Genomic DNA, 12,161 nt, shown 5'->3' on the forward strand with positions numbered 1-12,161 from the left:
TCGAACATCCGAATCTGGTCTCACTCCAGCTGACTGCTTGGAGATTGAACGCTTGATCTTATCGAAGCGAGGGTTCTCAGATTCTGTTATCGATACTCTTGTTCAGGCCAGAAAGCCTGTAACTAGAAAGATTTACCACAAAATTTGGAAAAAATATATCTGTTGGTGTGAATCTAAAGGATTCCCTTGGGACAAGGTTAAGATTCCTAAGATTCTATCCTTCCTTCAAGAAGGATTGGAAAAAGGATTATCTGCAAGCTCCCTGAAGGGACAGATTTCTGCCTTGTCTGTGTTACTTCACAAAAAGCTGGCAGCTGTGCCAGATGTTCAAGCCTTTGTTCAGGCTCTGGTTAGAATCAAGCCTGTTTACAAACCTTTGACTCCTCCTTGGAGTCTCAACTTAGTTCTTTCAGTTCTTCAGGGGGTTCCGTTTGAACCCTTACATTCCGTTGATATTAAGTTATTATCTTGGAAAGTTTTGTTTTTGGTTGCAATTTCTTCTGCTAGAAGAGTTTCAGAATTATCTGCTCTGCAGTGTTCTCCTCCTTATCTGGTGTTCCATGCAGATAAGGTGGTTTTACGTACTAAACCTGGTTTTCTTCCAAAAACATTAACCAGGAGATTATCGTACCTTCTCTGTGTCCGAAACCAGTTTCAAAGAAGGAACGTTTGTTGCACAATTTGGATGTTGTTCGCGCTCTAAAATTCTATTTAGACGCTACAAAGGATTTTAGACAAACATCTTCCTTGTTTGTTGTTTATTCCGGTAAAAGGAGAGGTCAAAAAGCAACTTCTACCTCTCTCTCTTTTTGGATTAAAAGCATCATCAGATTGGCTTACGAGACTGCCGGACGGCAGCCTCCCGAAAGAATCACAGCTCATTCCACTAGGGCTGTGGCTTCCACATGGGCCTTCAAGAACGAGGCTTCTGTTGATCAGATATGTAGGGCAGCGACTTGGTCTTCACTGCACACTTTTACCAAATTTTACAAGTTTGATACTTTTGCTTCTTCTGAGGCTATTTTTGGGAGAAAGGTTTTGCAAGCCGTGGTGCCTTCCATCTAGGTGACCTGATTTGCTCCCTCCCATCATCCGTGTCCTAAAGCTTTGGTATTGGTTCCCACAAGTAAGGATGACGCCGTGGACCGGACACACCTATGTTGGAGAAAACAGAATTTATGTTTACCTGATAAATTACTTTCTCCAACGGTGTGTCCGGTCCACGGCCCGCCCTGGTTTTTTAATCAGGTCTGATAATTTATTTTCTTTAACTACAGTCACCACGGTATCATATGGTTTCTCCTATGCAAATATTCCTCCTTAACGTCGGTCGAATGACTGGGGTAGGCGGAGCCTAGGAGGGATCATGTGACCAGCTTTGCTGGGCTCTTTGCCATTTCCTGTTGGGGAAGAGAATATCCCACAAGTAAGGATGACGCCGTGGACCGGACACACCGTTGGAGAAAGTAATTTATCAGGTAAACATAAATTCTGTTTTACTCTGTATCCAGCAGCCATATCACACAGGTACACTCACCTGTGCCCTGTATCCCTCATACACATCACACATATACACTCACCTGTGCCCTGTATCCCTCAGACACATCACACACATACACTCACCTGTGCCCTGTATCCCTCAGACACATCACACACATACACTCACCTGTGCCCTGTATCCATCAGACATATCACACACGTACACTCACCTGTGCCCTGTATCCCTCAGACACATGTCACACACATACACTCACCTGTACCCTTTCTCCCTCATACACATCACACACATACACTCACCTGTACCGTGTATCGATCAGACACACGTCACACACGTATACTCACCTGTAGCCTGCATCCCTCAGACACATCACACACGTACACTCACCTTTGCCCTGTATCCCTCAGACACATCACACATACACTAACCTGTGCCCTGTATCCCTCAGACACATCACACACATCACACACGTACACTCAACTGTGCCCTGTATCCCTCAGACACATCACATCGTACACTCACCTGTGCCCTGTATCCCTCAGACACATCACACACATACATACACTCACCTGTGCCCTGTATCCCTCCTACACATCACATACATACACTCACCTGTGCCCTGTATCCCTCATACACATCACATAATACACTCACCTGTGCCCTGTATACCTCAGACATATCACATTCATACACTCACCTGTAGCCTGTATCCCACAGACACATCACACACATACACTCACCTGTGCCCTGTATCCCTCAGACACATCACACACGTACTCACCTGTGCCCTGTAACCCTCAGACACATCACACACATACACTCACCTGTACCCTGTATCCCTCATACACATCACACACATACACTCACCTGTACCCTGTATCCCTCACACACATCACATACATACACTCACCTGTGCCCTGTATCCCACAGACACATCACACACTTACACTCACCTGTGCCCTGCATCCCTCAGACATATCACACACATACACTCATCTGTACCCTGTATCCCTCAGACACATCACACACATACACTCCCCTGTAGCCTGTATCCCTCAGACACATCACACACATACACTCCCCTGTGCCCTGTATCCCTCAGACACATCACACACATACACTCACCTGTACCCTGCATCCCTCAGACACATCACACACATACACTCACCTGTACCCTGTATCCCTCAGACACATCACACACATACACTCACCTGTACCCTGTATCCCTCAGACACATCACACACATACACTCACCTGTACCCTGTATCCCTTAGACACATCACACACATACACTTACCTGTACCCTGTATCCCTCAGACACATCACACACGTACACTCACCTGTACCCTGTATCCCTCATAAACATCACACATATACACTCACCTGTGCCCTGTATCCCTCATAAACATCACACACATACACTCACTTGTAGCCTGCATCCCTCAGACACATCACACACATACACTCACCTGTGCCCTGTATCCATCAGACATATCACACACGTACACTCACCTGTGCCCTGTATCCCTCAGACACATGTCACACACATACACTCACCTGTACCCTTTATCCCTCATACACATCACACACATACACTCACCTGTGCCCTGTATCCCTCAGACACATCACATACATACACTCACCTGTAGCCTGCATCCCTCAGACACATCACACACGTACTCACCTGTGCCCTGTAACCCTCAGACACATCACACACATACACTCACCTGTACCCTGTATCCCTCATACACATCACACACATACACTCACCTGTACCCTGTATCCCTCACACACATCACATACATACACTCACCTGTGCCCTGTATCCCACAGACACATCACACACTTACACTCCCCTTTACTCTGTATCCAGCAGCCATATCACACAGGTACACTCACCTGTGTCCTGTATCCCTCAGACATATCACACACATACACTCATCTGTACCCTGTATCCCTCAGACACATCACACACATACACTCACCTGTAGCCTGTATCCCTCAGACACATCACACACATACACTCCCCTGTGCCCTGTATCCCTCAGACACATCACACACATACACTCACCTGTAGCCTGTATCCCTCAGACACACATCACACACGTACACTCACCTTTGCCCTGTATCCCTCAGACACATCACACACATCACACACGTACACTCAACTGTGCCCTGTATCCCTCAAAGAGACATCACACACATACACTCACCTGTGCCCTGTATCCCTCATACACATCACATAATACACTCACCTGTGCCCTGTATACCTCAGACATATCACATACATACAGTCTACAGTCACCTGTGTCCTGTATCCCTCAGACACATCACACACATACACTCACCTGTGCCCTGTATCCCTCATACACATCACATAATACACTCACCTGTGCCCTGTATACCTCAGACATATCACATACATACAGTCTACACTCACCTGTGCCCTGCATCCCTCAGACACATCACACACATACACTCACCTGTGCCCTGTATCCCTCAGACACATCACACACATACACTCACCTGTACCCTGTATCCCTCAGACACATCACACATGTAAACTCACCTGTGCCCTGTATCCCTCAGACACATCACACACATACACTCACCTGTGCCCTGTATCCCTCAGACACATCACATACATACACTCACCTGTACCCTGTATCCCTCAGACACATCACACACATACACTCACCTGTACCCTGTATCCCTCAGACACATCACACACATACACTCACCTGTACCCTGTATCCCTTAGACACATCACACACATACACTCACCTGTACCCTGTATCCCTCAGACACATCACACACGTACACTCACCTGTACCCTGTATCCCTCATAAACATCACACATATACACTCACCTGTGCCCTGTATCCCTCATAAACATCACACACATACACTCACTTGTAGCCTGCATCCCTCAGACACATCACACACATACACTCACCTGTGCCCTGTATCCATCAGACATATCACACACGTACACTCACCTGTACCCTTTATCCCTCATACACATCACACACATACACTCACCTGTGCCCTGTATCCCTTAGACACATCACATACATACTCACCTGTAGCCTGCATCCCTCAGACACATCACACACGTACACTCACCTTTGCCCTGTATCCCTCAGACACATCACACACGTACACTCACCTTTGCCCTGTATCCCTCAGACACATCACACACATCACACACGTACACTCAACTGTGCCCTGTATCCCTCAAAGAGACATCACACACATACACTCACCTGTGCCCTGTATCCCTCATACACATCACATAATACACTCACCTGTGCCCTGTATACCTCAGACATATCACATACATACAGTCTACAGTCACCTGTGTCCTGTATCCCTCAGACACATCACACACATACACTCACCTGTGCCCTGTATCCCTCATACACATCACATAATACACTCACCTGTGCCCTGTATACCTCAGACATATCACATACATACAGTCTACACTCACCTGTGCCCTGCATCCCTCAGACACATCACACACATACACTCACCTGTGCCCTGTATCCCTCAGACACATCACACACATACACTCACCTGTACCCTGTATCCCTCAGACACATCACACATGTAAACTCACCTGTGCCCTGTATCCCTCAGACACATCACACACATACACTCACCTGTGCCCTGTATCCCTCAGACACATCACATACATACACTCACCTGTACCCTGTATCCCTCAGACACATCACACACATACACTCACCTGTACCCTGTATCCCTCAGACACACATCACACACATACACTCACCTGTACCCTGTATCCCTCAGACACATCAAACACATACACTCACCTGTAGCCTGTATCCCTCAGACACATCACACACATACACTCACCTGTGCCCTGTATCCCTCAGACACATCACACACATACACTCACCTGTACCCTGTATCCCTCAGACACATCACACATGTAAACTCACCTGTGCCCTGTATCCCTCAGACACATCACACACATACACTCACCTGTGCCCTGTATCCCTCAGACACATCACATACATACACTCACCTGTACCCTGTATCCCTCAGACACATCACACACATACACTCACCTGTACCCTGTATCCCTCAGACACACATCACACACATACACTCACCTGTACCCTGTATCCCTCAGACACATCAAACACATACACTCACCTGTAGCCTGTATCCCTCAGACACATCACACACAATACACTCACCTGTACCCTGTATCCCTCAGACACATCACACACGTACACTCACCTGTGCCCTGTATCCCTCAGACACATCACACACATACACTCACCTGTACCCTGTATCCCTCAGACACATCACACACATACACTCACCTGTACCCTGTATCCCTTAGACACATCACACACATACACTCACCTGTGCCCTGTATCCCTCAGACACATCACACACATACACTCACCTGTAGCCTGTATCCCTCAGACACACATCACACACATACACTCACCTGTACCCTGTATCCCTCAGACACACATACACTTACCTGTACCCTGTATCCCTCAGACACATCAGGCACATAACTCACCTGTAGCCTGTATCCCTCATACACATCACACACATACACTCACCTGTGCCCTGTATCCCTCAGACACATCACACACATACACTCACCTGTAGCCTGTATCCCTCAGACACACATCACACACATACACTCACCTGTACCCTGTATCCCTCAGACACACATCACACACATACACTTACCTGTACCCTGTATCCCTCAGACACATCAGGCACATACACTCACCTGTAGCCTGTATCCCTCATACACATCACACACATACACTCACCTGTGCCCTGTATCCCTCAGACACATCACACACATACATTCACCTGTGCCCTGTATCCCTCATACACATCACACACATACACTCACCTCTACCCTGTATCCCTCAGACATAATACACACATACACTCACCTGTAGCCTGTATCCCTCAGACACATCACACACGTACACTCACCTGTGCCCTTTATCCCTCAGACACATCACACACGTACACTCACCTGTGCCCTTTATCCCTCAGACACATCACACACATACACTCACCTGTACCCTGTATCCCTCAGACACATCACACACATACACTCACCTGTACCCTTTATCCCTCAGACACATCACACACATACACTCACCTGTACCCTCTATCCCTCAGACACATCACACACATACACTCACCTGTGCCCTGTATCCCTCAGACACATCACACACATACACTCACCTGTGCCCTGTATCCCTCAGACACATCACACACATACACTCACCTGTAGCCTGAATCCCTCAGACACATCCCACACATACACTCACCTGTACCCTGCATCCCTCAGACACATCACACACAGTACACTCACCTGTAGCCTGTATCCCTCAGACACATCACACACATACACTCACCTGTCACCTGTATCCCTCAGACACATCACACACAGTACACTCACCTGTAGCCTGCATCCCTCAGACACATCACACACAGTACACTCACCTGTACCCTGTATCCCTCAGACACACATCACACACATACACTCACCTGTCACCTGTATCCCTCAGACACATCACACACAGTACACTCACCTGTAGCCTGCATCCCTCAGACACATCACACACAGTACACTCACCTGTGTCCTGTATCCCTCAGACACATCACACACATACACTCACCTGTGCCCTGTATCCCACAGACACATCACACACATACACTCACCTGTACCCTGTATCCCTCAGACACGTCACACACATACACTCACCTGTAGCCTGTATCCCTCAGACACGTCACACACATACACTCACCTGTACCCTGTATCCCTCAGACACACATCACACACATACACTCACCTGTAGCCTGTATCCCTCAGACACACATCACACATACACTCACCTGTAACCTGTATCCCTCAGACACACGTCACACTAGTACACCTACCTGTATTTATATTGTCACATATTTCCTGCTTTGCAGCTTCTGGCATATTTGCTAGCCACTGAGCCTCTGTTTGTTCCGTGTTACATAAAATGTTATCATCGTTTACACCTGGGAAAAAACAGTAATAGAAATAAATCAATCACTCTTTACATGGTATCTTTTTAAAAGTTAGTTTAAAACAAAATGTGAAAAACAGTGTAATTTAAGTTTAATAGACCTGAGTCTATCGGTTAGATTACGAGTTTTGCGTTATGAGCGGCTCGGTACTAACTTGCAAGTTATTGTCACCGCTCACCTCCCTACAGCACTGCTATTACAGGTTTTCATAAACCCGGCATTAGCAGGCAAGAAGTGAGCGTAGAGCAAAATTGAGCTCCATATCGCACTCCAATACCAGCGCTGCGGTAAGCTGGTTTTACGTGCTAGTGCATGATTTCCCCATAGACATCAATGGGGAGAGACGGCTAAAAAAAAGCCTAACGCCTGCAATAAAAGAGCTTAAAGGAAATGTAAGGCAAATTGCCTGGAATGCACATAAGGGTTAAGGCCAAGACGGAGGAGGGGAGTGTTGTGTTGTGTGTGTGAAACAATGTTGCAGAAATAGAGGAGGGGTTCCAGCTTACCTTTTTAAGCCCAGTACAGGAAGCACATGTCCTCTTTCTGCTGTTTTTCTCAAAGTTTTCACATGAGACGTTCAAGGAGATCTAAAGCACCTCCAAAGCGAATCATGGAGGCTAGGGAGGAACCTGCAGAGTGAGAAGTGGTTGAAGACAGCGATGAAGCAGCTGAGTGGATTCCTCCATCGCCAGAAACGGTGGGTCGAACCCCTTTACTTCCCTCCCTTTCCCCTTCACTTGGTCAATCTTCGGGGGAGGTTGGGGGTAGTAGTGGGGAGATTTCAGATAGGGCCCTACTGGAGGTGCTGGCGTTAGTGAGCAATATGGGGGTGGTGCTGGGCAACCAGATGGTGAGTCTGAGCCCGTCGGCCATGCGGCCGGGAGTGAGCCCTCTTTACGGGGGGTTAGTGCTGACACAGGCCCCAATTTAGTAACTATGTCGGGCCCTGCCGGGCCCGTTTCTGGCCTTCGCAGGCCCACTTGTCCGCCTAAAGTTGCAGGTAAAGCTGGGCCTCCCGCTAGGCCCGCTATACGGTCTCCAGCCGCTAGCTCCTCAGTTCCCTGCTCTCCGGTCCCCCTGGTTAGGCCTCCCTCCCCTTGCGTGGTCGCGGCGGGCCCTTCTCGGCCTTATGGCTTTCCGGTCCCCGGCCCCTACGGGCCTTGCTCTTTTGCCCCAATAGTTGGTAGTTTTAGTGGGAGCAGTTCGGCCTTACCTCCGACGTCGTCTCCGGTGTCTCAGGACTCCATCGCGGCCGCGGTATCCCTTTTCCAGATGTGGGCATCGTCTTTGTCGGGGTCTCCGGGTGCGTCCCACGTGGTCCTTGGTCCTCCGGCGGTGGTTGCGCAGGCTCCCGCGTCGACTGTTCCTCCATCGGCGGCGACTTCCGGTTTGCGGTCCTCCGAGGGCGGGACTTCCGGTGACGTCACTTCCGATGACGTCACTGCCGGTCCCGCCATTTGTCAGCGGTCATCGAAGCGGAGCAGGTCGAGTTCCCCGCGCGGCGTCCAAGGTAAGAGAGGAGTGCCGCGGGGGGGAACTTATGCTCCGGGGGGCAATTCTGCTGATGCAATGGGGCCTACAGGGGCCGCACTTGTGGGGGATGATTTTCACGAGGGGGCTAATTGTGAATCAATGGAGGAATTACCTCAGGGGGGGCATTTCTCTGGCCAAATGAACCCGGGGGTCCCCGTTGGAGGCCCCCGTGGGCAGGTTGCAAAGGGTATTACGGCCCGGCAAAGGGCAAAGGCCCCGTCGGGTAGTAATCATCGTCAAGGGGCAAAGGCCCCATCGGGCAATTATAAAGGTGGCGCAGCACCTATTGGGCACGCTAGGAGTATGCCTAAGAGCGCTGGCAGTAATAGTGAGGTTTCTGTGGGCAAAGGCGGCGCCCGTGCAGGCGGCGCTTTTGGCGCGCAAATTGTTGGGAGTGTAGGGGCTAGGCCTCAGGCTCCGGGCGCATCCCCGGCAGCAGCGAGGAAGGTAGTAACTAGGTCTTCTACCAAACATGGTTCACCAGAACAGTTTCAGAGTTTAGATTTAGCGGTTTCATCCACTAGGAGTAAGAAAGCCACCCCTATCACTCAGAAATCAGTACATTTTAGTGAAGAGATAGAGGACTTTACAGAAGATGAGCAGGGTGTGTATGATGACGTTGCAAGTGGCGAAGGCAACCATGATGTGTGTGAGGGGATGCATGAACGGTCTGGGCACAGGGGGAGGGGTAGAGCAGACCTTCCCCTTCGTGGTACTCCTCTCTGGCAATCTCTTTTGCAGGAAAGCGACATGGCTACGTCAGGAGATTCAGGCAGCGGGTTGGAGAGAGGTGCTGAGAGCGGCCAGGACTCCATGGTGTCAGAGGATGAGCGTCCTACTTCGGGAGTCGTGGCGATTCCAAACAGGACCGGTGTGAGAGATGGTGAGTCCTCAGTTTCAGTGGGGTTGCGGGGTTTTACCTCATCCTCGGATGATTCTGGGTCAGAAAATGACAAGGAACTGGGGTTGCATGGGAAGAGCAATAAACGAATGTATAAGATGCTTAGATGGTTAACTGAAGAGAAGAGATCAGAAAAAGGGGGTTTGCGTGACCGTTATGACTATATTGCCTCTGGCAGATCCGACAGGGCTGCCCCACCCAGACTTCGCATAAGTGGGGTGGGGAGGCCCGTTAATCGGAAGGTGGCACTCCAAGGGGACACTAGATCCTGGTCTTCTTATGATCTGCACGAGCATTTGAAGACTAAGACAGTACGGAGAATTCAAGAGGGTAAATTTGTTAACATCTTCGAGCTCTCGGTGGAAGCCCTAAGGCAGAAAGCGAGAGCGGAGGATGGGACAGGCCCCAAGAAGTACCAGCGCCCAGATACATTTCACGAATGGCGCCGGTGTTTCAGGATCTATGCGTCCTGCTATTTGCAAAAATGGCCGGACCAGTGTTTAGCCGTGTTGAAATACATGGAAAACATGGAGATCATTGCTGATAATTATCGCGATGGTGCCTGGCGGGATTATGATGAGGAGTTCCGCAGAAAGATGGTGGGTAATCCACTGTTGGATTTCGGGTGCGTAGAAATGCAACTCTGGGCCCGGCTGGGCCCCGAGAAATCGCTAAGTACTTCTGGTGCCCCGGCGGGTGCAACACAGTTTCGACCCGCAAATAGATTTCGCAGACGCCCAGCTGGGGTTTGTTGGAAATTCAAGGACAAGCAATGCACGTTGGGAACCGCGTGTTCCTTTCGGCACGCTTGTCGCATCTGCGGGGGATTTCACCCTGCCGCAGACTGCGTTAAAAAAGGGGAAAGACAGGACAGGACTGGGCCAAGAGGCCCTGCTGTCGCTAAGAGCGGACACCCCGCTGAAGGTGGCCGCAATTAGTAAGTGGCTCACGCTCTACCCCGATAGGGTAGCGTCGGCCTTGTTGGAGTCAGGGCTCCGGGAAGGTTTTGTTATCCCCGTACAAGGTCCGGTTTCGGGTGCGGCTTCTCGCAGGAACCTGAAATCTGCCTCCCTGTTCCCGGAGGTATTGAAGGAGAAATTGGGTAAGGAAGTTTCACTGGGTAGAATGGCTGGCCCGTTTAAGGAAAGACCTATGCCGGGATTGGTTATCTCGCCTCTAGGGGTCGTGCCCAAAAAAGACCCAGGAAAGTTTAGGATGATACAACATCTCTCATACCCAAAGGGAAAGTCAGTCAATGACGCCATTCCTCAGGACTTGAGTACGGTATATTACCAGTGATTTGATGATGCCTTGCAAGTAGTACGCAGATCGGGTCATGGGGCATTACTGGCCAAGCTTGACATCGAGTCTGCTTTCAGACTCTTGCCGATTCACCCCGCATCATTTTACTTAATGGGATGTTTCTTCAACGGACACTATTATGTTGACCGTTGTTTGCCCATGGGGTGTTCCATTTCCTGCGCCTATTTTGAGGCGTTTAGTTCCTTCTTGCATTGGGCCCTGGCGGAAGTGACAGGAGAGGATAGGATTGCTCACTACTTGGACGACTTTCTCCTGGTCGGTAGACAGGGGTCTAGGGAATGTGAGCTGCTCCTTTATGCCATGCGGCTGTTGATGGAGAAATTTGGAGTCCCCTTAGCAGAAGACAAATCGGAGGGCCCTTGCACTTGTCTTACTTTCCTGGGTATCGAAATTGATTCGGTAGCCCAGGAATGTAGGCTTCCGGTTGATAAGGTACAGAAGATGTTGGCAGCAGTCAGGAGCCTCGCAGCGGCGCAGTTTTGCACGCTGAAAGAGCTCCAATCGGTGTTGGGTCTGCTCAACTTTGCAGGGAGGGTCATCCCGATGGGGAGGATTTTCCTGAAGAGAATGGAACGCTTGTTGCCGGGAGTTACTTCCCCTAAGGCCAAACTAATGGTTAATAGTGACATGAGGGAAGACCTCCGTGTCTGGGATCTGTTCCTCAGGGATTTCAATGGGATCTGTATTTGGAGAACCCCTCAGACTCCGGCGCGAGAACTGCACCTCTTTACTGATGCTGCTGGGGGTTTTGGATACGGCGCCTATCTCAATGGCGAGTGGAGCGCCGAACCTTGGCCGGCAGAGTGGGCGGCCAGGGGCCTGACCAGGAAC

The 12,161-nt window shown here is 49.8% G+C and overlaps 1 protein-coding gene across 1 annotated transcript in view; it reads right to left on the bottom strand.

The window, feature by feature from the left end:
* LOC128661348 (uncharacterized) overlaps positions 1-12,161 on the bottom strand; it is a 605,036-nt gene that overhangs the window by 535,285 nt on the left and 57,590 nt on the right. Inside the window, exon 4 of the mRNA XM_053715612.1 lies at positions 7,457-7,564. Coding sequence (XP_053571587.1) covers positions 7,457-7,564 — 108 coding nt within the window. The remainder of the gene's footprint in view (positions 1-7,456; positions 7,565-12,161) is intronic.

Source organism: Bombina bombina, chromosome 5 (assembly GCF_027579735.1).
Source record: "Bombina bombina isolate aBomBom1 chromosome 5, aBomBom1.pri, whole genome shotgun sequence".
Lineage (NCBI taxonomy): Eukaryota > Metazoa > Chordata > Amphibia > Anura > Bombinatoridae > Bombina > Bombina bombina.